Source organism: Marmota flaviventris, chromosome 10 (genome assembly GCF_047511675.1).
Source record: "Marmota flaviventris isolate mMarFla1 chromosome 10, mMarFla1.hap1, whole genome shotgun sequence".
In the NCBI taxonomy this organism is placed as follows: Eukaryota; Metazoa; Chordata; class Mammalia; order Rodentia; family Sciuridae; genus Marmota; species Marmota flaviventris.
Window position 1 is genome coordinate 112710973 of NC_092507.1, and position 27349 is coordinate 112738321.

Sequence of the window (27349 nt, forward strand, 5' to 3'; positions counted from 1 at the left end):
ACAGCTCTAATTTCAAAATATATTTGACATCCAAGTGCTTTCCTTTAGCTCCACATCTACCCCACAAGTACAGGCTCCACAGATCTCTTACCTAGACTACTAAAATAGCATCTTAACTGGCCTCCCTATTTCCATTCATGCCACCACATCATGGTCTACTTTGTGTAGCAGCTGGAATGATCTTTTAAAAATATAAGTTAGGACAAATTTCTAAAGACATATGACCTCCCCAAATTGAATCAGGAGGGCACAGAAATGATGAATTCCAAGCAATGAAATTGAATATGCCATCAAAAGCCTACCAACAAAGAAAAGCCCAGGACTGAATGAATTCTCAGCTGAGTTCTACCAGACTTTCAAAAAAGAAATAACACCAATTCTCCTCAAATTATTCCATGAACTAGAAAAGAAGGGAACCCTTCCAAACTCATTCTTGAGGCTAGTATCATCCTATACCAAAACCAAAGACACATCAAGAAAAGAAAACTTCAGACCAATATCCTTGATGAATACAGATGCAAAAATTCTTAATAAAATACTGGCAAATCTCATACAAAACATATTAAAAAGATACCACACCATGATTGAGTGAGTTTCATCCCAGGGATACAAGGTTAGTTCAACATATGGAAATCAATAAATGTAATTCAACATATAAACAGATTTAAGGACACTAATCACATGATTATCTCATAGATGCAGAAAAAGCATTTGACAAAACACAGTATCCATTGATATTCAAAACACTAGAAAAACTAGGGATAATAAGAATATACCTTAACATTGTAAAAGCTATATACATTAAACTAAAGGGCAATATCATTCTAAATGGAGAAAAACTGAAAGCTTTTCCTCTAAAACTGGAATAAGACAGGGATGCCCTCTTTCACCACTCCTATTCAAAATAATCCTTGAAACTCTAGCCAAAGCAATTAGGCAAAAGAAAGAAATTAAAAGGATATGAATAGGAAAAGAAGAGCTCAAACATTCCTGTCAGCCGAGAACATGGTTCTATATTTAGAAGACTCAAAAAATTCCACCAGAAAACTGCTAGAACTCGTACAGGAATTCAGCAAAGTAGCAGGATATAAAATGAACAAACGTAATCAACTGTGTTCCTATACATCTGAGGGGAACCACCCCTGAGCTATTTGAACATCTTCACTAGGCCTTGAGCCAAGGAGATTTTGATTTAGCATTGCAAGCGATTTTGTGGCTCCTCCCACTTAATGGATTGTGCAAAACACTGACCTCTGTCTTTGCTCCCCTAGGGAGACAGATCTTGTAGCTCTGGAGTTGGGCATAACCCACTGGGAGCTGGACAACCCACCTCCTGCCTTATTTGGCATAAAAACACTCTATGGAAAACCTTTGAAGGTTCCCCCATATAACAAAGCAACTGCAGGCTCTCACTCTTTCCAGTGTGGAAGCTCGACCTCTAAGGTTGAAGAGCGTCCTACCCTCCCTTTTCACAATTACTTTCTCTAGTGTATTTCTTTTCTACCTTTTTTTCTTAGCTTAATTTCACGTCCAGCCCACTTCATGTAGAGGAGACCTAAATTCCACCACGGGCGCAGGACGTGGGCGAGATACACTAATGCTGAATCATTGGAAAGAAAATTTAGGAAAACTATCCCATTCACATTAGCCTCAAAAACAACCAAGCCAAAACAAAACCAAAAAAACGTGGGATTCAATCTTACAAAAGAGGTGAAAGACCACTACAATGAAAACTACATAACACTAAAGAAAGAAATTGAAAAAGACCTTAGAAGATAGAAAGATCTCTCATGTTGTCGGATAGGCAGAATTAATATTGTCAAAATGATCATACTATCAAAAGCGCTATACAGATTTAATGCAATTCCTATTAAAATCCCTATAACATTCTTCATAAAAATAGAAAGAGCAGTCATTAAATTCATTTAGAAAAATCAGAGGCCCAGAATAGCGAAAGCAATCTTTAGTGAGAAAAGCGAAAGATGAGGCTCACCGTACTAGATCTTAATTTATATAATAGAGCTATAGTAATAGCAAAACAGACAAGACCAATGGAATAGAATGGAAGAATATTATCAGTCAGAGATAAACCCACATAAATATAATTATCTCTTATTAGACAAAGGCACCATAAACATACATTGGAGAAAAGATGGCCTCTTTAACAAATGGTGCTGGGAAAAATGGAATCCATGTGTTACAGAATGAAATTTAACCTCTATCTTTCACCCTGCACAAAACTCAACTCAAAGTGGATCAAAGACTTATACATTTAACCAGAAACCCTATCCTACTAGAAGAAAATGTCAGTCTAAAACTCCATCATTTGGCTTAGGAACTGAATTCCTCAATAAGACTCCTAAAGCACAAAAAGTAAAATTAAGAATCAATAAAGGGTATGGAATCAAACTAAAAAACTTCTTCACAATGAAGAAAACAATCAAGAACATGAAGAGAGAGTCTACAGAATGGGAGAAAATCTTTGCAACCTGCACCTAGAGGATATTTAAAGAACTCAAAAACCAAGTAACCCAATCAATAAATGGGCAAACAAACTGAACAGACACTTCACAGAGAAGAAATATGATCAGTCAGTCAATAAATGTGAAAAAAAGTTCAATATCTCTAGAAATTAAAGAAATGCAAACGACACCATTTTCATCTCATTCCAGTCGGAATGGCAATTTTCAAGAATACAAGTAACAATAAATGTTGGCGAGGATGTGGAGAAAAGGGTACACCATACATTGCATTCCCCACCAGAGACTGCAAATTGGTGCAACCACTATAGAAAGCAGTATGGAGATTCCTCAGAATCATGATTTGACTCAGCTATCCCACTCCTCAATTTATACCCAAAGGACTTAAAATCAGCATACTACAGTGATGCAGCCACATCAATGTTTACAGCAGCTCAATTCACAATAGGCTAAGTTACGGAACCAACCTAGGTGCCTTCAACAGATGAATGGATTTTTTAAAAATGTGGTGTGTGTGTGTGTGTGTGTGTGTGTGTGTGTGTATGTGTGTGATGGAATATTACTCAGCCATAAAAAATGATGACTTTATGACATTTGCCAGTAAACTGATGAATCTGGAGACTATCATGCTAAGTGAAATAAACCAATCTCAAAAAAACCAAAGGTTGAATGTTTTCTCTGATATATGGATGCTAACATACATAAAGAGGGGGTGAGGGGAGAATGGAAGTTCAGTGGATTAGACAAAAGGGAATGAAAAGAAGAGAGATAGAAATAGGAAAAACAGTGGAATGAATGAATCTGATACAACTTTCCTATGTATATATATATGAACACACCACAATGAATACCCACAGCATGTACAACCATAAGACTGGGCTCCTAATTAGAATAAAACAAACTCAATGTTTGTATAAATATGTCAAAATATACTTGTACAACTAAAAAGGACAAATAAAACTTTAAAAATACATATAAACCAGGAGCTGTGGATGTAGCTCAGTGGTAGAGCACTTGCCTAATATGTGAGAGGCCCTGGATTCAATCCCTAACCCTCTCCTCACCCTGCCATACACACATTCACACATAAAAATCAGGTCAAGTCACTGCCCTAATCAAGTCTTTCAATGGTGTTTCCTCATGCCATGGATGAAATCCAACATTCTCACCACAGCCTATGAAACTGCGTATTATTTCACCTCTGCAAGTCTCTCTAATATCATCTACCATCTTCCCTCAGTCAATGCATTCCAACCTTACTCAACTTCTTGATGTTGCCTACAGAAGTAAACTGTTCCTTCTTAAAGATCTTTACATTTGCTGTTTCTCTAGAAGATCTTTCACCAGATTTTCCCTAAATCTTTACATTGTTTACTCTAACATTTTCTGTCTACATAGTAAAAAACAATGTTGTCATTACAACTTTTTCTTCTTCCTGAGCACTCAGGAAGGCTACATATTCCCAGTCTCTCTTATAGTCAATTAGGCAAAATGACAATTTTAGCCGACTAAACAGTGGCTAAAGTCCAGGCCTGATCCCTAAAACCATTTGTATTATCTTCCAAGCTCTCTTCCCACCATTTAAAACTAGAAACAAAGATTTCAAGTTATCAAGTTGACGGAGCTACACAATAGAAGGTATATGGATCCCTAAGACACTATTTGGAGAAAAGCCATTTTAGAGAACTATGTTAGACATTGTAAGAATCAAGTTTTTATTCTATTAAGCTAGGGAGATTTTAAGGTCATTCTAACAGCCAGCATTAATTATCTTGACAATACCTTGTTAAATTGAAACTTTTTCAGAGAAGCCTTTTCTCACCACTCAATCTAAAATAGCTTCTCATTTCTCAATTCAAATTCTAACCTTCTATCCCGCTTTACTTTTTAGAGAATTTATCTTAAGTTTGAGGTACCTGTGCATTTATTTGTTTATTGTTTAGTTCTCCCACTAGAAGGGGAGAGACTTTATTATACTCGCTACTATATTCCCAGGGTCTGGAACAGTTCCTGGCTCATTATCACCACCACAGATGTTTATTGGGTACTCACACTGTGCAGTTGCTAGTCTAAGCACTTCAGAAGTAGCAACATATATCTGATGAATGATGAATGATTGTAAATGGTGCTTTGTGACAAACAAGATTAAGATAGAAGCTTTACTGAATAGCTGAGTAAGCACTGTCATTAAACCCAGTAGTGGCACTTGTCTAAGTTCAAAAATGTCCTCCATTGATGTGTCCCATGTTTTAATACCCTATTTCTGAAGAGCTCTCAGAAGTAAGGAAACAAATAGTGTTGTTTATTATACCAGTGGTGCCAAAAATATTTGATAAGATATCCATGCACAGTAACTCCTGGACGGAAGCAAATTTGAAGAAGAGAGCAGGAAAGCGCATCATGCCTGAACACAGGAAATGAGTATTATAAAACTTAAACCAAGTGCCACAAAACCTAGGCTAAGAACAGTGGTGGCAATGAAGCTGCACCAGAAGCAGCTATGAGAAGTAGGTAAAGCTTAAGCTTGCCAAATCTTCCAGGAGAGATACCACCTCTGTGGCGGGGTAGGGAGAGAGCTTCCAATGATTCGCAATCACTATTCCAAGACAAGTAGAAACAAACCTGAAGAACACGAGTTTTCTGTTGATTGTTTGTCATTCTTCTTGACTTGGTCCTTTCCACTTCATGTCTATGAACCCAACCTCGAAGTTCATGATTTAATCTATAAAACAGATAATCAATTAAACATATTTCTCAGAAATAAAATTCTTATCTCCTGGTGAGAAATGAATTTAATCATTCTGTAGGTTCCAAAGAGTATTCCAAGTCCCTAATTACTTAGTATTTCTCTTTGATTTGAATAACTAAGATTCTTAACTGAATATTTAGTAAGATATGCATTTTTATATGGTAGGTTCCTCCATCAAAAATTCAAAATTTAAAGAAAACCATAGCTAAGTATTTGCCAAATATAAATATTGAATGCAAAGTGTTTTTTTTTTTTTCTCTTGGGCTGTGTGATATACAAATATCTGAGACACTGGAGAAAACAATCCATAGGACTCCTATCGCAAAAGAATATATTAAGGCCTTTGAAAATCATGCCTTTGGAGAGAAGGAAAATGATGAACCTAACTACCTGGGGGGGGAATAAATTTTTTCAATAGTAGAAATTTAAAAGATCAATTCAATAAAACTTCCCTTTATTTTGCTTACTTTCTACAGAAGTTGCAAATATGTTAGACTATCCTTATTTAACTATAGCTGAGTACTATTTAACATTTAAAAAAGGAGGCAGTTTTTAAGGCTCAAGGATATGTCCAAAATCAGGAAAAAAATTTGAGAGAAAAGGCGATACAAGAAGGGTGCAATAATGGGAAAGTGTCTCTAGAACCACATAACCTCAAATTATTGTCTTCCTAATTTGAAGAAAAAGGTACCTTCTGCTATAAAAGTCACCACCCAGTTAGCACTTACCCTGGAATTTTAATTAATTTAATTCTGTAGTTTTCAAATAAGACATATTGCAATATGCAACCATTATATTAAATAGACCCATAATCATCTATCGTAGACTAGTAGGGCAACTGCATAGCAACTGATACACCTGTGGCTATCCAACAAATAATTTAGGGATTCAACCACTCAGCAAATCTGAACAAAGACTTTCCTAGGTTCCAAAGCTAATCATGGGAGCCCACTTATTTATTTTACAACAACTTATAATACTTACCTGAGAGATTCTGTTGTGTTAATCAGGGGTTGACAAGGAGGAGGAGGAATATAAAGTAGTGGCTCTTCAGTTAGCACCATTAGGGCTTTGTCATTTGAAACAGAATGATCATATCTGAAACAAACATGCAAAAAATTTGTTTTCTTGCTTCCTAAATTCCTAGTAAATTTGATATAAAATCATCAACTTATTGAATTCATATCTAGGGTTTGACCGTCATCAAAATCTGAGGTGAAAATTAGAATCTGAACTGGGGACATTATTGCTATTTATTATCTTCAGTCTGCTATTTTATTTTTACTGGGCATTCACTGTTGATCATATTCCAGACCTTATTATATTTTATTTTGAAACAGGGTCTTACTCAGTTGCTGAGATTTTCAATAAGTTGCTGAAGCTGGCTTTGAACCTGTGATCCTTCCACCTCAGCCTCCTGAGTTGCTGGGATTACAGAGGTTTGTCTGCTATTTGAATCTCTATTACTAAAAATTCTTATTTAGATTAGTCCTGAATTTCCTTACATAAGATCTCTGGATTTATAAAACTAGATGTGCTAAAACACTCAAAAAGAAAAAAATATAAATTCGTAAAACTGAACATGGCAATATTCACACTTTTCATTTATTCATTCAACAAATATTTGTTAACTGCCAACTGTGTGCTGGGTATCCAAAAGTGAACAAGAGAAATGAAGTCTCTGCCCTCAAACGGGGAAGATGGACCAAATAAAAGGGAAAAAGGCATAAAATAAATCCAAACTGGTATGTATTATGAAAGAAACAAACAACTGAAATTTCAAAGCAGCAGCAGTATTTAGTGGCCTGAGAAGGAGATGGTATTTAAGATAAGGCCTAAGTGATAACTAGCCCCACAGAGAGAAGGGGAAGAGTATTCTGGGTAGAATCAGGTGGGGGAAAAAACAGGCTCAAAGAACATAAAAAAAGACCCAGGGCTTAAGAGTTGTGAGCAGACGAAAGGTAAGCAGGCACAAGAAGTAAAGAAGACAGAGGAAAGTGAGATCAAGATAAGGAACTGCTATATGCAAAGAGAAGTCACAATCATATTTTAAGAACATATTTCTATTTACATTTACACCTTGACACTATACAAAAAATGAATTTAATGAAAAGGAGAAGCCTAAAGACCAGTTAGGAGAGAAGTATAGCAATTCAAGCAAGAACTGACAATAGCATGGACTAGTTTCATGGCAATAAAAATGGAGACAGTAGACCAATCCTCAAGGCAATTTTTGGAAAGAAGTTCAACAACAGTGGTGAAAGAGATGAACAAGGGTTTCTCGCTTAAACAACAGAAAAAAAAAAAATGAGGACTGTTGTAGAAAACCCACTGGAGGTACAACAAGGAAAGGAACCAAATTCCACTTTGCATATGTTAAGTTTGAAATATTACAAAAGAGAAGTCAAGCCAGGGTGCACACATGTAATTCCAGCAACTTGGGAGGCTGAGGCAGGAAGATTTAAGTTTGAGGTCAGCCTTAGCAATTTAGCAAGGCCCTTAACAACTTGGTGAGGCCCTGTCTTAAAATTAAAAGATATTAAAAAGGATGAGATGTCCCTTAGTGGTAAAGTGCCCCTGGGTTCAATCTCTGGAAAAGGATGGGGTGGGGCAAGAAGACTAGTAGATACATGTGTTTGGAGTTTGGCGACTCAAAAGAGAAGTATGGACTAGAAACATAAATCTCAGACATCAGAATATACAGATATGGATTCTGTGTTAAATTATGGGTGAGTCACTTAGGCAGAAAGAAAACAAAAAAGCTCACAGTTCAAAACTTTGATATTTGGATAGAGGAGGAGCCCACCAAAACCAACCAAACAAACAAACAAAAACAAACTATGAAGCATCGTCAGTAAAATGGAAGACTAACATATGAACCACCACAAAAGGAAAGTCTTTTCAAGAAGAGAGTGATCCACAGCCAAATGCTAAGGAAAGGTGAAGTTAAGATGAAGACAGAAATTTCCATTGGATTTGACAATACTGAAATCACTGGCCTCCTTGGCAAAAATAATTTTGGCAGAGTGGAAAGCTAACTTCAAGATAAAGTCAGACAGAAGAAAGAAATTAAAGGGATACGAATAGGAAAAGAAGAACTCAAACTATCACCATTTGCTGATGACATGATTCTATATTTAGAAGACCCAGAAAATTCCACCAGAAAACTTCTAGAATACATAAATGAATCAGCAAAGTAGCAGGATATAAAATCAACACACATAAATCCTCAGACAACTTGGAATGGAACCACCATTTGACCCAGCTATCCCACTCCTCAGTTTCTACCCATAGGACTTAAAATCAACATACTACAGCAACACAGACACATCAATGTTTACAGCAGCTCAATTCATAATAGCTAAACTATGGACCAACGTAGGTGCCCTTCAACAGATGAATGGATAAAGAAAATATGGTGTCTATATACATGGAGTATTACTCATCCATAAATAAGAATAAATTATGGTATTTGCTAGTAAATGGATGGAACTGGAGAATATCATGCTAAGTGAAATAAGCCAATTCCCCCAAAACCAAAGGCTGAACATTTTTTCCGATATGTGGATGCTAATTCACAATAAGAAGGGGATTAGGAGAGGATAGAAGTACTTTGGATTAGACAAAGGGGAATGAAGGGAAGGGAGGAGGAAAGGGAATAGGAAAGATAGTAGAATGAATCAGATATTACTAACTTATGTGCATATGTGATTACACAAGCAATGTAATTCTACATCATGTACAACTAGAAGAAAGAGAAGTTGTACTCCATATATGTATAATATGTCAAAATACATTCTAGTATCATGTATAAGTAAAAAGAATTAATTTTTATAAAATTAGTAAAAGTCAAAAAAAAAAAGGTAAAAGTCAGAGATCTGTGTGTATGCCATATACAAGGGAAAAGAAGCAAGAGCTGAAAATATATAGAACATTCTTCCCTGCAACTTGTATCAGGAACATTCTTTTTTTTTTTAATTTTTGTAGTTATAGGTAGACAGCATGCCTTATTTTATTTGTTTATTTTTATGTGGTGCTGAGGATCGAACCCAATGCCTCACACGTGCAAGGCAGGTGCTCTGCCACTGAGCTACAGCCCCAGCCCGAGGAACATTCTTTATGTCCTCTCCTCTGGCTATTAAGGTTAAGTAGAGCTAAGTTGTTTGGAATAAAACAGCCTAAAATTAACAGTGGATGGAGAGGGAAAAATATCTGTCTTGTGCTTGGTAAATGAATGCCTGTAAAAGGCAGCACACATACACACACACACACACACACAAAAAAAAAAAAAATCTAACAAAGACCTGTCACATATACATTATGTTAAAAATCACGCCTATACACTTATAAAAATATAAGCAAGGTAGTCCTTGAGAAAAGTCTAAGACTATTTTATTTTTTTAAATTTATTTGTTTATTCTAACTAGGTATATATGAGAGCAGAATGCATTTTGATTCATTGTACACAAATGAAGCACAGCTTTACATTTCTATGGTTGTACACGATGCAGCATCACACCATATCACAGTCATACATGTACCTAGGGTAATGACATCCATCTCATTCCACCATCTTTCCTGTCCCCATGCACTCTCCATACTCTCCCTCCCTGTTGCCCAATCACAGTTCCTCCATTATTGCCATGCCTCCCTCCTCCCCGTTTTGGATCAGCACCCACTTATCAGAGAGAACATTAAGCCATTGATTTTCTGGGATTGGCTTACTTCGTTTAGCATGATATTCTCCAACTCCATCCATTTATCTGCAAATGCCATGATCTTATTCTCTTTTAATGCTGAATAATATTCCATTGTGTATATACACCACAGTTTCTTTATCCATTCATCTACTGAAGGACATCTAGGTTGCTTCCACAGTTCAGCTATTGTGAACTGAGATGCTATGAACATTAATGTTGCTGCGTTACTATAGTGTGCTGATTTTAAGTCCTTTGGATACAGACTAGAAATGGGATAGCTGGGTAAAATGGTGGTTCCATTCCAAGTTTTCTAAGGAATCTCCATACTGCTTTCCAATTGGTTGTACCAAGTTGCAGTCCCACCGGCAATGTAACTGTTTTCCAGATTGGTTGTACCAATTTACAGTCCCACCAGCAATGTATGAGAGTGCCTTTTCCCCCATACTCTCACCAACATTTATTGTTGTCTGTATTTTTGATACCTGCTGTTTTGACTGGCATGAGTGAAATCTTAGGAAAACTACCTCATTCATATTAGCCTCAAAACAAAACATAACAACAACAACAAAAAACAACAACAACAAAAAAAAAAACCTTGGGAATCAACTTAACAAAAGAGGTGAAAGACCTCTACAATGAAAACTACAGAACACTAAAGAAAGAAACTGAAGAAAACCTTAGAAAATGGAAATATCTCCCTTGGCTTGGATAGGCAGAATTAATATTGTCAAAATGATCATACTACCAAAAGCATTATACAGATTTAATGCAAGTCCAATCAAAATCCCAATGACATTCCTCATAGAAATAGACAAAGCAGTCATGAAATTCATCTGGAAAAATAAGAGACCCAGAAGAGCTAAAGCAACCCTTAGCAAGAAGAGTGAAGCAGGTGACATCACTATACCAGACCTTAAACTATACAACAGAGCAACAGTAACAAAACCAGCATGGTATTGGCACCAAAATAGATTTGTAGACCAATGGTACAGAAGAGAGGACACAAAGACTAACCCACGTAATTACATCTTATATTTAGTTATCTTATCACATAATTAGTTATCTTATATTTGACAAAGGCACCAAAAATGTACATTGGAGAAAAGATAGCCTCTTCAATAAATGGTGCTAGGAAAATTGGAAATCCATATGCAACCAAATGAAATTAAACCCCTATCTCTTACCATATACAAAACTCAACTCAAAGTGGATCAAGGACCTAGGAATTAAACCAGAGACACTGCATCTATTAGAAGAAAAAGTAGGCACAAATCTTCATCATGTGGGATTAGGCCCCAATTTCCTTAATAAGACTCAAGAATCAATAAATGGGATGGAATCAAAATAAAAAGTTTCTTCTCAGCAAAAGAAACAATCAGTGAGGTGAGAACCTACTAATTGGGAAAAAATTCTTACCACACACACGTCAGACAGAGCACTAATTTCTAGAATATATAAAGAACTAAAAAATCTTAACATTAAAAAAAAAACCACAAATAACCCAACCATTAAATGGGCCAAGGGACTGAACAGATACTTCTCAGAAGAGGATATACAATCAATCAACAAATATATGAAAAAATGTTCAACATTTCTAGCAATTAGAGAAATGCAAATCAAAACTTCTCTAAGATTTCATCTCACTTCAGTCAGAATGCCAGCTATTATGAAGACAAATAACAATAAGTGTTGGTGAGGATGTGGGAGAAAAGGCACACTCATACATTGCTGGTGGGACTACAAATTGGTGCAGCCAATATGGAAAGCAGTATGGACAATCCTTGGAAAACTGGGAATGGAACCACCATTTGACCCAGCTATCTCACTCCTTGATCTATACCCAAAGGACGTAAAAACAGCATACTACAGGGACACAACACATCAATGTTTATAGCAGCACAATTCACAATAACTAAACTGTGGAACCAACCTAGATGCCCTTCAATAGATGACCAGATAAAGAAAATGTAGTATATATACACAATGGAATATTATTCAGCATTAAAAGAAAATAAATTCATGGCATTTTCAGGTAAATGGATGAAGCTGGAGAATATAATGCTAAGTGAAATTAGCCAATCCCAAAAAGCCAAATGCTGAATGATTTATCTGATTTAAGGATGCTGATCCATAATATACTGTGTGTGGGGGCAGGGGGGACATGGAGGATTAAATAAACTCTAGATAGGGTAAAGGGGAGGGGGGGAAAGATGGGGGTATAGGGGTAGGAATGATGGTGGAACATGATGGTCATCATTACCCTAAGTACATGTAAGAAGACATGAAGGATGTGACTCTACTTTGTGTACAACCAGAGATATGAAAAATTATGCTCTGTATGTGTAATATGAATTATAATGCATTCTGTTGTCATATATAACAAATCAAAATTTTTTAAAAATGGAAAGATCTCCCATACTCTTGGATAGGCAAAATTAATATTGTCAAAATGGCCATACTACCTTAGCATTATACAGATTAAAGGTGATTCCAATTAAAATTCCAATGTCATTCCTTACAAAAACAGAAAAAGCAATCATGAAATTCATTTGGAAAAATAAGAGACCCAGAATAGCCAAAACAATCCTTAGCAAGAAGAGTGAAGCAGGAAGCATCACAATACCAGACACTAAACTATACCATGGAGCTACAGTAACAAAAGCAACATGGTATTGGCACCAAATTAGACTTGTAGACCAATGGTACAGAGTAGAAGATACAGAGACAAACCCACATAAATATAGTTATCTCACACTAGACAAAGGTGCCAAAAACATACAGTGGAGAAAAGATAGCCTCTTCAACAAATGGTGCTGAGAGAACTGGAAATCCATATGCAGCAAAATGATTTTTATAAACCCCTATCTCTCACCATGCAAAAAATTCAACTCAAAGTGGATCAAGGACCTAGGAATTAGTCCAGAGACCCTGTGCGTAACAGAGGAAAAAGTAGGCCCAAATCTTCATCATGTCAGATTAGGTCCCAACTTCCTTAACAAGACTCCTAAAGCTCAAGAAATAAAATCAATGATTAATAAATAGGATGAACTCAAACTGAAATGCTTCTTCTCAGGAAAAGAAACAACCAATGAGGTGAAGAAAGAGGCTACATTTTTGCCACACACACATGTCAGATAGAAAACTAATCTCTAGGATATATAAAGAACTCAAAAAACTTAACACCAAAAACACAAAGAACCCAATAAAAAATAGGCTAAGGAGCTGAACAGACACTTCTCAGAAGAAGATAAAATTATTTTAAAAAATATATTTCTTATCTATAATTTTCTTTCCTTGTAATAAACTCTAGTAATGATTTCAACACATCCATGTTCACTGGCTTTGTTCTAACAGCCAAAAATATTTTGAGGAAGAGAAAAAAAAATCTGATAGGATAAATACCAGAGAGAGTTTGGGTGGAGCTTCAGGAGAAAGGAAAGGGAAAAACCTAAGCCAGTGTACAATCTGGAAACAATTAGTCTCAAACTAACACAGAGATAGCTCTGGGCTGCTTGTGAACCATTCTATATCAATTGCAAAATATTCAGAAAATAAATCACTAAAGTAAATGATAATCTTAGGGAGCTAGAGTTAATAGGAATTCCAAGATTAAAGACAGGTTATGGCTGATGTCTAATACGGAGCTTGACAGTCCTTTACAGTTTATCCAAGACAGTCTGATTTATGCATGATGTTCTGATATAATCATTACCAGCACTACCTTTACTTCTTAAAGTGTCCTAGTTTGGTTGATAAATTATACAGGTACATTATTTACATAGCACCCACTTCTAACAGTGAAAAAATAGATGCAATTAATTAACTGAAAGGCAAATGCAATATTATATACTGGAATTGTAATCTACTCCTTTTTTATTTGAACCACAATTCTCCTAAAAATGAAAAATAATATAAAACAAACTGTGTTCAAAAATAAATACAGATAAGGATGTAGAAAATCAGAACAAGCCAAAAACAAGTAAGGAGACTAAATCAATAAACATCTCCCCAAAAAAGAAAAGCCCAGGACTGGATGGTTTCACTGCTGACTCTTACCACACCTTTAAACAAGAACTAATGCTCATGCTTCTCACACTATTCTAAAAAAATTGAAAGAGATGAAACCCTTCCAAATTCATTCTGTAAGGCCAACATTAACCTGGTATCAAAACCAGACAAGGACACATCAACCAAAAAGAAATCTACAGACTAATATCCCTAATGAACATAGACACAAAGATTCTCAACCAAAGACTGGCAACTTGACTCAGGATCAAGTGAGATTTATTCCAGAGATACAAGGATGGTTCAACATATGCAAATCAATATGTGCAAAAAAAAAAAACAACCCTCTATGAACCATCAATATAGGAATAAAAAGCATTTGATAAAATTTGACATTCCTTTGTGATTAAAAAAAAATCTTCAAAAATCAGTTATAGGAACTAGGGTTGTGACTCAGCAGTAGAGCACTGGCTAGCACTTGTGAGGCCCTAGGTTCAATCTTCAGCACCATATAAAAATAAATAAAATAAAGATATTGTATCCAACTACAACTAAAAAATAAATAATAGGTTTTTTAAATCAGTTAACTACCTCAATGCAATAAAGGCTACATGTGACAAACCCTAAGCCAACATTATACTACATGTGTAAAAGCAGAAATATGTTCCTCTAAGATGAGGAACAAGACAAAGGTGTTCACTTTCACCACTCTTATTCAATATTGTATTAGAAGTCTTAGCCAGAGCAATAAAGCAAGAGAAGAAATAAAGGACATCCAAAGAGTAAAAGGAAAAAAACAAATAACCCAATCAACAAATGGGCCAAGGACTTGAACAGACACTTTTCAGAAGAGGATATACAATCAATCAACAAATACATGAAAAAATGCTCACCATCTCTAGCAATCAGAGAAATGCAAATTAAAACTACTCTAAGATAGCATCTCACTCCAATAAGAATGGCAGCCATTATGAAGTCAAACAACAATAAGTGCTGGCAAGGATGGGTGGGGGGGTACACTCATACATTGCTGGTGGGACTGCAAATTGGTGCAACCAATTTGGAAAGCAGTATGGAGATTCCTTGGAAAGCTGGGAATGGAACCACCATTGACCCCACTATTCCCCTTCTCGGACTATACCCAAAAGACCTAAAAAGAGCATACCACAGGGACACAGCCACATCAATGTTTATAGCAGCACAATTCCACAATAGCTAGAATGTGGAACCAACCTAGATGCCCTTCAATAGATGAATGGATTAAAAAAATGTGGCATTTATACACAATGGAATATTACTCAGCACTAAAAAATAACAAGATCATGGCATTTGCAGGAAAATGGATGGCATTAGAGCAGATTACGCTAAATGAAGTTAGCCAATCCCTAAAAAACAAATGCCGAATGTCTTCTCTGATATAAGGGCGGTGACTCAAAATGGGATAGGAAGGAAAAGCATGAGAAAAAGACTACCACTAAATAGGGAATAGAGGTGGGAGGGAAAAAGAGGGAGAAGAGGAGTTGCACGGAAGATGGAAGGAGACCCTCATCGTTATATGGAATACATGTATGATGTTGTGATGAGAAAAAAAAAAGTGTGTCACATTAGATTGGATAGAAAGAAATGATGGGAGGGGAGGGGAGGAGAGGGGAGGAGTAGGGGGGATAGGAAGGACAGCAGAATAGAACAGACATTATGATTGCTGTATGTGTATAGGTGACTCTATGATCAGTGTGATTCTGCAATCTGTACAATTAGAAAAATGAGAAATTATACCCCAATGATTCAAATGTATGAATTGCCAAGATCATTGTAATGTCATGTGTAGCTAATAAAAAAATTAAATTTAATTTAAAAAAATTAAAATAAAATAAAATTTCTAATTTTATTTCATCATGATCTGAAAAAAATAAAGATCAACCTCCATGTTGCAGACAACTTTATTTTATATAGAGAAAAATCTGAAGATTCTACCAAAACTGTTAAAACTGATAAATCAGTAAGATTGCAGGATACAAAATCAACATAAAGATCAGTAGTTTTATAGTTTTAACTGTATTCAAACAAAGTTTTGTGATACCACCTTTACAAATGTACAGGATATTTCATTAACATTGCTAACTGCTCATGCAGTTAAACACTGTGGAAATTCAACTGTAAATTTCGATAACTTCAAATGACACATATAATCCAAAACCTTGTCCCATCTACATTTTCAGTCAATATGAAAGAATCCCTTTCTGTTTCCACAGTTAAGCAAATGTCTCCTTCTGAGATTTTTTTGTTTGTTCCAAAGGAAAAAGATATCTAATATAAGAATTTAGCAGAAGCCAGTGGTGTTTCTTTGCATGTCTCAATTTTAAAATACTTAACATAAATCACTTTTAGAATGACAGAATAGGAAAGAATGTAATTAGTTCTTTTGTTTCTGGCTTCACCCTTAACATGAAATTCTATGAGACTTTGTAAAAGTTGCCTAATTTTTTGTCCTTCAGTCATCTCTGCAATTCTTCAAACCCGAGAAGCCCAGGAAAAAAAGAAAAAAATGATTAAAGTATTTAAAATGTGTACTTTAATATGGTAATCTTTCTAAAACTAACTGGCATTCATTCTTTATGTTAACATTCATTGAGAACTTGATCAGGATGTATTAAAAACAAAATAAAGATCTCTTCATTTGCTAATGTGATGAGAAAAAGTCAATAAAATCAAATTAGCTCAAAAGCAATGAAAAAAGCAATATGGGACAATCAGAGTTGATGTCTATATTCTTAGCTAGTTGTATAAACAAAAAAACACAGATAAAACATAAACTTTAAATACTTTTTTGGCTTTTGAATCTCTGTGATTTTTAAAAGAAGCACACAATGGAATGTTTGGTAATGACCACAGTGCCATCTAGATTTAAGAAGATCAACCCTCAACACAATCCCATCTATAAAAATTAAATAAATAAAAATTCGAAAAGAAAACCAATAGCTTTTTAATACACCGATAACAAAACTGCTGAGAAAGAAATCAAGAAAGTAATCCCATTCACAATAGCTACAATAAATAAATAAATATTTTTTTAAATACCTAGGAATAAATTTAACCAAGGAAGTTGTTGATATCTACAATGAAACTTACAAAACATCAATGAAAGAATTCATAGAAGATGGAGAAAAATGGAAAGACATCCCATGTTCATGGATGGGAAGAATTAATATTATTAAAATGTCCATGCTACCCAAAGCAATCTACTGAGTCAATGCAATTCCTATCAAATGCTTTCTTCACAAAAATAGACAGCACACTTCTAAAATCTATACAGAACCCACTAAAGAGCCAAATCAATCCTCAGCTAGAAGAACAATACTAAAGGCTTTATAATATCTGACTTTAAAACTTATTATAAAGCGATAGTAACCAATATAGCATGGTATGGGCATAAAAACGCACAAACAATTAAAACAGAATAGGGATCTCAGAAATAAATTCATGTATTTATAACCAACTGATTTTTGACAAAGGCAGTAAGAACAAATGTTACACATATGCACATGCTATATATAGCTCTAAAGCAAACCAGGCTTCCTTTGTAAGTACACACATACAGCACAAGTGCTAGGCATAGAAGAAACTCAAAGTGTATCAATATGTTTAAACACTCAAGGCCTGGCATCCTGTTCATACTAAAAATAATTTTGAAAATAAATTTTGTAAATATAGAAGAAACTTATTTTTAAAATGTTTAAACAAGGTTCTTCAATAAATGGTGCTTGGAAAACTGGATATCCATGTGCAGAAGAAAGAAGCCTGCCATATACAAAAATCAACTCAAAATGAATCAAGAACTTAAATATAAGTCTTGAACCTATGAAACAACTAGAAGAAAACAGAGAGAAAATACTTCAGGACATTAATCTGGGCAAAGGTTTTTTGGATATGACCCTAAAAGCATAGGCAACAAAAGCAAAAAATTTTAACAAATGGATTATATCAAATTAAAAAGCTTTGTACCACAAAGAAAATAATCAAGAGTGAAAAGACAACTCACAGAATATAAGAAAACATCTGATAACTACTGATCCAATAAGCGATTAATATCCAGAACATAAGGATATCAAAGAATTCAACAGTTAAAAAAAAAGAAAGAAAAATTTAATTTAAAGATGAGCAAGTGACCTGAAATTTTTAAGTGGCAAATTTTGATATATAGAAAAACAAGGCACGGTGGTGCACATCTGTAATCCCAGCAGCTTGGGAGGCTGAGATAGGAGCAACGTGAATTCAAAGCCAGCCTCAGCAAAAACAAGGTGCTAAGCAACTCAGTGAGACCCTGTCTCTAAATAAAATAAAAAATAGAGCTAGGGATGTGGCTCAGTGGTCGAGTGCTCCTGAGTTCAATCTCCAGTAACAAAAAAAAAAAAAAAATGTTATATAATGTTCTCCTATATTATGGTTTCTATCACATGCTGTGTTGTATTACATAATTTGCTATATAATCCTTTGGATCTTCTGCTGTACCTAGCATAGTACTTTGCACAGTTTGAACTCTTAGAACAAAATGAATACTGCATTTTATTTTCAGGTACGAAGACAAGCCTGTACCTATGGTCATAACCTCAATCAATAGTATGGGTATAACAGAGTAAAAGTCAGAAAGAATGATTTCTCTCTAGCCCTCAGTTTATAAAACCTCAGAGTCAACAAATATTTAATAATTTTCAAGTATTATACAGTGGAATGGTTGCCATACTGAGACCTCTCTTTGCTTTATAAGTCAAGTCCCTGGATCCGTTTGGCTCTGACAAAAATTCCACACGTTAAATGTTTATCAAAAAGTACAGCTATGAAAAGAGTCACTATAACCTTCTTCTAGCTAACAGAATATTGGAATTACATTTTCATTTAATTCTAAGTCTTTTGCTTTTGACAACCAGTATGAAAATTAAATTACAACAAGGCAGGAATTCAGCAAAGATCACAACAAAAAGTACACTTAGTTTTACCTAATGACTGAAAAAGTTTCAACCTTATCACTCCACCATATCATATCCACTCATAGATGATACAGAAACAAGTATTAGATAAATTAAATATACAAACACATAAAATAATGAAAGAACTAAAGATTCTATATGTGTTTTAATATAATATTTGTGTTTCAATGTATGTGGATACTGCACACAAACTAAGATTTTTCAGCCACATCTCTACAAGAATTCTAAAACTGGGAATTTACTCTTAGAATTAATCTTAAAAATAAAATTATTAATGGTCTCAGTAATTCATCTGTTCTACTCTTCAAATCTATACACAAACAATTGAAATGTATAGTTATATTAGATAGAACTGTTTCGTTTTAATAAAATCAATTGGATTAACATGCCATCTAACCTGTAGCTGTTTTTCTGGATGATACCATCTGATGTGTCCTGTACTTCTTTAGCAGAAAATTCTAAAAGGTGCCTCCTTTGATTTGCAGGGCTCACGTTAGGGTTCATTCTTCTAGAATCCTGTTCCAGCATGCTGAAAATTTTAAAAACATAAAGCAACCGTTAAAATTAAAATGTCACATATACATGTATATGACTTCCTTTATAGGTCCACACATGCAGCAAAAATGTTAGGCATAGTAGAAAGTCAAAACAACATGTTGATATGTTTAAATACTCTAGGCTTAGCATCCTGTATATATAACAATAATCTTGAAAATAATTTTTTAAGTAAAAAGAACGTTATTTGTAAATGTTTAAACAAAAGGAATTCTATGTGTTTATAAAACCCTATGTTATCATATAAGTTGCTTGTTATAGCTTGGATCTTAAATGTCCTCTAAAAGTCCATGTGTTGAATGAAGGCCTAATCTAAGTCCATGGCACTGTTCGGATATGACAGAAACTTTAGAAGGTGGGGCGTGGTAGAAGGATGTTAGTCCAACTAGTATGTACCTTTGAATAAATATTGGGACCCCAAGCCCCTCCTCATCCTCTCTCTTTCACTTCCTAACCACCATAAGGTGAATAAGCCTACTTTGCCACATGCTCTTGTGATCGATCATGCACTGTGCCACCAAAGTCCCAAAGCAACAGTGCCAAGTGATCACAGACTGAAACCTCTAAAATCATGAGCCAAAATAAGCCTTTCCTTTTTTAAGCTGATTTATCTCAGGTATTTGTTATAGTAATGGAAAGCTGACAAACACAAAAAGTATACACACAAAAGTATACAAACTAGAAATATGTACAACCTACATATAAACACATTCTAAACTTAGATAATAATTGAAATAAGTCCTCCTGGATGCTGCAAATTGATGTTTTCAATTAGAGAATGCTTCAAATGAAATAAGAATTATTCTCTTTTGATAGTCAAATTTGTTATTAGCCTTTTGCAAATCCAAGAGGCAATCTATCAAATAAAACTAACAAAAAATTTACCTTAAAAATACTTCTATTTTTATTTACATGTAAAATTTTTTGTTTACTTCTTTCTCCCCACCCTTGCTAATACCTTTTTTCATCAATGTATATTCTCCTGATAGGTACAAGCATTTGGGGACAAAAAATACATAATGTCTCATATATTGATACCTATATCAAATATTCCAATAGTTTTTTAACACTTTTAATTCATTAATCAGATTAAATTGGTGGCTTGGAAACCTGGCTCACCAATAACATTTTTATGTGATTGCTGTATTTCATGATGCCACATATATAATTTACACTATTCATAATCTTGAAATCCATTACAAAGAGTGCAACCTCCCTAGTTAGGCATAAAAGATTCTATTTAGAGGAATGAAGTGAAAAAAGAAAGTAGAGCTGATGGAAAAGGTTAATGGTCGCATGGTTCTAAAAGGAGTTCTCTGGGATGTAATAGCTTACCTCCAAAGATGGGGAGAACAGTGTTGGGGGGAGAGCAGTGTTGGAGGGAGGCAGATGTATCTTTCTAGAATCTTTCTGATCTTTTATTATATAATATTTCCCATTCTCCCCTTTAGCCCTAGCAATCATTGCTGCCCAGTGATTCTCACATGGTATGCTGTGGCATTTTGGCACACTGTAAACTCAGAGTTTACAAGTTATAAACTCTGAAATTATGGCCATTGCATAAAATTTAATTTTGTCACAATCGAGGCTACATTTTTTAATTACAATTGTAGATTTCAGACTGAATGTTTACTTGCTATAAAAGAGGTAAAGGGCCTAGTGGAATACCTAAATAAACTTAGCCTCATAAATATTTAAGAAAACATGAGACAAGCAGTAAATGATAACAATGGGGTTGGGGGCTGTAATTAATTAAAGAATTTTTTTGTTTTGAGATTTACATTTTTAAAATTATTTATTTTATAATTTTTTCATGTGTGGTGCCAAAAAATAAAAATCTACTTAAGCAAAATCAAAGTCATGAACTTTCCCTTAAGTTGACATAACCTCAGTTCATTCAACCCCTACTCCATTGTATTATTAAAATGATCATATTAACATTCCCATTTGACTGCAGCACTCCCAGTTCCCTCCAACTAGATCTATCACTCTAATTATTAAGAGTTTCCTGCCAGGCGCCGTGGTTCATGCCAGTAATCCCAATGGCTCAGTAAGTTGAGGCATGCTAGGTAAGCACTCTACCATTGAATTACATCACCAGCCCTTTTATTTATTTTTTAATTTTTTTTAATTGTGAGCCAGGGTCTAAGTAACTTGCCCAGGATCTGGAGTTCTAAGCCAGCTTCAGCAAATTAGTGAGGCCCTAAGCAACTCAGCAAGACCTTATCTTTAAATAGAATACAAAAAGGGCTAGGGATGTGGCTTGGTCATTAAGCGCCTCTGGGTTTAATCCCCAGTACCACCAAAAAAAAAAAAAAAAAAAATCTTTTTTCCTCTTGTTTTAACCAGAAATGTGCTTCCTCATAATTTCCAATTTTTGGTACTAATTCTGGACTCCGACTATTCAGAACAAGTGTAAGCAACCCTTCTTTCACTGTCCAAAGACATCTAACATCCCCCCTCCCAGGCCTTCCTTTTTAAGTCTATGGTTTCTTGGTTCTTTCACATGTTCCTCTTTATAGCAGTCGTGGTTTCCTTCAGCACATTTGGTCACATCCTGTTTGCATGGTTCTCAGAGGTGGTATCCAGCATTGGCCACAGTGCTTCTCAAGTGGAATGACCATTGCAGGATAATTCCTTGCCTTGTTCTAGATAATACTTTAACGATACAGTCTAATGTCATAAAAGCTTTTTTAGTTAGTCTTCATACTCTAGTTAAATTGATCCTGGATTAATTAAAATCCTAAGACTTTTCTTATAAACTGATTTTGAATCTTTTCCTTCCCTTCTCTCCCTCTCTCCCCTTCGATTCTAAATATATTTGAACTTTTACAGACATCTGAATAATTTACATATATTACATATTCCTTTTAAAATATCATTTTGAGCTAATCGTCATGGGACATGTTCTATAATCCTAGGTACTCAGGAGGGTGAGGCAAGAGGTCTGCAAGTTCAAGGGGGAGGGGAGGAGGAAGGGGAAAGGGGAAGGAAGGAAGGAATGAAGGCATTTTGTCTATCTACAACTGAAAATAAATTAAAAATGCTTTGAGTTTAACTATTTGCTCAGTCTGTTTTATCTGTAATTAGACTGCACTATAATTACTTAGCCACACTTGTTGGAAATGAATTTTGATGTTGACTCATAAGTGGTCACTATTTTTCCCACTCTCCATGTTGGTAATGATTTAATACTGTATGACAACATACCCTTAATTATACCTAATTTTATATTTTTTTAGACAAAGAGCCCAGATCTCATTGAATAGACTTCAAAAAAATCATCTTCACAACACTAATATTACACATAGTCAACAAAATATTTTAAACAAGAGAAACAGTAAGGGGGCAAAAATTAGGATCCAAACAGTCTGAGTTTCAATGATATTATCTACCCATTGAAAAGATAAATTGCATATTTAACAATTTTGTTAAGAAACTTTTCATGCTCTTTTTTAAAAATATTCTTCTTAGTCATAGATGGACATAATACTTTTATTTTATTTATTTATTTTTACGTGGTGCTGAGGATCAAATCCAGTGCCTCACAGGTGCTAGGCAAACACTCTACCACTGAGCCACAACCCCAGCCTACTTTTCAAGTTATTTACTTGTTGTTTTCTTTGGTTTTTATGGCAGTTTGGCCTCCAATCCCTGTAAATTTTCAGTGTTAAGGTAAAATTGCAAAAAAAAAAAATTATAGAAATTTCTCTTATGTTTATATACAGACAAGCTAACATCCAATTCAGCTAAAAACAAAACATTATAAATACTAGAGCTCTGTGAAATGACCTACAGAAACTAAGGTTAGCCATGTAAATAATTGCAGATTTATGTTTCTCATTTTTATACGTATTTAAGAGACTTCTAAGAACTTTATTTCACTGCCAAAATTCAAAATTATCTAATTGTGACACTACAAATGTTAAGAGGAATTTAACAGTCCTTGTAATGGCCAAATATACAAGAATATGAGAAAGTTATTATTGATATGAACTTTTAGATTCTTGGTCTGAGTGTTTGTTTCCATCATTCAATGTCCCTTTTTGTCACTTTTGGAAAAATTAAATCCCAAGAATGTGAAGAGAAGACTCAGTCCCAGGAAGAGTGAATGTAATGATTGTGTCCAATGTCTGTTTCTAGTTCATAATATTAATAAAGCAACCTAACCTAAACTCTTTATAATTAGTTTAAACCAGGTTCTATTCAGTATTTTTAAATAAACTAATAAAAAAAAGAAAATAGAAGTCTCTGATCTATGTCTCTATGATCAGAAACATGTTTTTCCACAAGAGTCACAATTGTTTTAAGCCACAAAATAATCATTACACCAAAAAACTTGCTCATGTCATGGGCCAAAAAGCCTGAAAAGCATGGATTAATAAAACACAAACGATCTCAATTTCCCCAAAAGTCTGGAAGAAGCATTATAAGAATTGTTACTTTCCTTTTTCATTTGTGAAATTCTAAAAGCCAACAACTGTTGTGGATTATGAATAAAGCCATTTAATCCTTAAGATATGATTTAGATATCCAATCTTTATACCAAGTGGCTGAACATAAATTGGCACATCTCCAAGTCTACTCTACCCCTTGAAAATCTGCTTTCTTATGGTACAAGTAGGTCAATTTTAAATTTAAACCATCTTAGCATGTAAGATTCATACTGTTTCTTGTCTCCAAAAGAAACCATATGCTGGGTTGGGGATTTAACTCAGTGGCAGAGCACTTGCCCACCAGGCTCAAGGCCCTAGGTTCAATCTTCAGCACCAAACCAAAAAAAAAAAGAAAGAAAGGAAAAAGAAATCATATGGTGCTGCTGCTCAAACTACACATGAAAAAAATGTAAGTTGAAAAGAACATGGAAAGCTTCAGGTTTGAATGTGGGAAGAGCACACAATCTGGAGAAAGAAGATCTGTGTTCAAAAACAATAACAAATATTTTGCTTGGTTTTCCTGAAATTCAAAGGAGACAGCAGATATGAACATGTTTGATAAAATCCAAAGAGGGTTAGTGATACAGCTGTGTTCCTGCTAGCCTGGTTCAGGATGCTCAAAACGGCAACTGGAGTGATCCTCTTAAAATTGGGGTCAGGTCATATGTCACTCCATAGCTCAAATTCTTTGATGGCTCCCCATTTCTATCATGGTAAAAGCCTAAATTTTTAAAAGGACCAAGGATTTTACTTCATTCAGCGTCTCTGGCTGTACTCCTACTACTTCCCCCCCTTGCTTACTACAGCCAAACCACATGAATTTCCTTGAAAATATACACTTCCACCCTTGGATCCTTGCAATTGCTGTTCCATCTGCCAGGAATGCTCTTCCCCAAATATCCATATGGCTAGTCCTTTCATTTCCTTTAAGCCTCGGCTCAAATATCTGCTGAACAATGATCACTATATCTCCAACCACCACCCTCACAGTTGTTCAAACCATTTATCTTGCTACATTTTATTTCTTTGTACAACTTTATCATTTTACTTATTATGTGTCTTGTCTCTCTTCCCACTAGAAAATAAATTAAGGGGTATGGAGATTTCTGTTTTGTTCTAGGCATGCCTGGCTCATAGCAGGTGTTCTTTAAAAAAAAAAAAAAATAACCAATAAATGAACTTCATGTACTATTCTACCTCTTGTCAAAAGAAAACTTCTTATCTTCATTTTAGGAAAATTAACTCATAACTCAAGAACAGCAGGTGGTAAACTCATTGCACTATTTCCAGAACCAGCAACAGAATATTTTGTTAATTTTCAATGCAATTGAGGCTAAAGAGGAAAAGACAGAGAGTTCTCAAGAGAGTTCTCCAAACTTAAAAAGGTTTTCTTCTCTCTGTTTAATGAATGGTTCACAGGTTATTTTTACAGGCTGACAGTAACTGGGGATGATTTACTAGAATCAAAAATGTGGTTGAATGAAAAAATAAAGTCTTCAAGTGAAGATAAAAGAACACTCTAAACAGCAGTTCTCAGAGCCAGAGATTATCATACCATGGGAAGAAACATGCACTTTGCAAGGGCAATTTGCCAAATGAGAAAAAAAAAATTCATTCAAAAAGCAATTAGAAAATCAGCACGACACTCAGGTCAAAGGTTGGATAATGTAGGCCTGGCTGGCGGAGGCCCAGGCTCTGCTGTCCAGGAGGGCCCTATAAACCGCACTTGGAAGCTGGAAGATGGGAATCGATAAGGAAACTAAAGTTCAAGAAAGTTCCAATAGGGGATCCAACATGGCGGCTGGCAAGGAAGCAGCACTTTCAGTATCTCCACATTAATGGGATCAGAAAGACCCATTAATACACCTAGATTCTACCTACTGAGAAACTTCTAGCAAAATTCCGCTGAAAGGAGACCTGCCGGGAATTAGTAAGTTTATTAGAGGTGACAGTTTGTCCCAGACAAGTGAATCTTGACCACGCGGCCCAGAGGTCCAGTCCCGCGGCCTCCGCCTGCCCGGCTCTGCAAGAGGCCCCTGGCGGCCTGGCGCAGCGAGAAGGGTCCCCGCCCAGCCCCCGCCCTCCCGGCTCTGCGAACGGCCCCGCCCTCCCGGCTCAGGAGGCAACGTGAAGGGAATCTAACCAAACCTTTATGAAATAGCGAACTGGGAACTAAAACCAGAGATTGAGTCAGACCAGAGACAAGCCAGTTCCACCCCTCCCTTCAGACACTTCGGCAAGGAGCCAGGGGCCCGCCATAGCAGAGAGGGGAAGTCACCAAAGTTCGGCCAACGAGATTCCTTCCCACCGGAATCTACTTTAGCAGGGGTGTGACTCCCACCCACATCAGATACAAACAACCGGGAAATTTCAAAAATCTCTCCGTGGGCGTGACCATAAGGGCCAAGGGACTCCTGACCCCCAACTCCCCCTAATGCCAGTGACGTGGGCGTGACTGTAGGGGCGGAGGGAAGCAGAGAAGACTCCCCACCCCCAACTCCCCCAACCGCCAACTGAGAGGGCGTGACGTTAGGGGCGGAGGGAAAAAGAGGACACTCCAGACCCCCAACTCCTCCTACCGCCAGCGGAGTGGTCGTGATTGTAGGGGCTGAGGGAAACAGAGGGGATCCTCGACCCCCAACTCCCATTACCACCAGAGGCGACACCAAAGGTCTTAGCCGCCAGCTTCCGAGGGTGTGCCCACCAAAGGGGTCCGGAAAAACTAAACTATTGACACCCAGACCACAGCTCCACAGCACTGGGGCTTAGATGAATGACAGAGAGAGTGCTCAGTCGTACAGGAAATAGAGCACGCGGTGGGGCTGAAAGTGTAACCAGATCCTTGAGGAACCGCCTCCGGTGAGCAGGACCTGGCTGGCTGGCAGGTGGAAGGGGAGGAGGAGCCGTAGAAGTGAAACGGCTCTGGACCAACAGGATTGAGAGACTCCCAGGAGCTGCCTTACAGGGATTGCTGTCAACATACTGAGGGCAAAACTCAGCCCGGAGGGCACAACTTTGCCTACGGGAAGAGAAGAAAATGGATCTCTAAGACCTAATTTTATTTCTTATTTTATTTTATTTTATTTTTTCTCTTCCCTTTTTCCCTCTTTCTTTCCCCTTCCAAGTTTTATTGTTCTTTCCATTCTCCTCTATGGTATCTATCTCCCTCTCCTTCTTTCTTTTCAAGAACACCTTCCTTCCCCTTCCCCCCAACTTTCATCCCAAGCATTCCGTCCTCCATTTCGTGTAACTGTCTAAATGCAAATAGGTGAATGTTTCGAGGCCGTCTATAGTGCTCCTAAATACCTAGCTACTACCAACACCCTGATCCAATCGACGGATAGTATCCCCCTTCAGTAGAGCAATCTTCTAAAGTAGCCAAGACATACTAACCCTTATACCTTCATAGCACCTAACCTAAAGTCCTAAGAACAAACAA

At 36.0% G+C, this 27349-nt stretch overlaps 1 protein-coding gene across 2 annotated transcripts in view; it reads right to left on the reverse strand.

Moving 5' to 3' along the window:
* Atf6 (activating transcription factor 6) overlaps window positions 1–27349 on the reverse strand; it is a 241778-nt gene that overhangs the window by 123912 nt on the left and 90517 nt on the right. For both annotated transcript variants that reach the window (XM_027922484.2, XM_071618244.1), the window contains 3 exons: window positions 19317–19448; window positions 6214–6327; window positions 5103–5202 (listed from right to left, as the gene is read on the reverse strand). In XM_027922484.2, the coding sequence (XP_027778285.1) occupies window positions 5103–5202; window positions 6214–6327; window positions 19317–19448 (346 nt within the window). The remainder of the gene's footprint in view (window positions 1–5102; window positions 5203–6213; window positions 6328–19316; window positions 19449–27349) is intronic.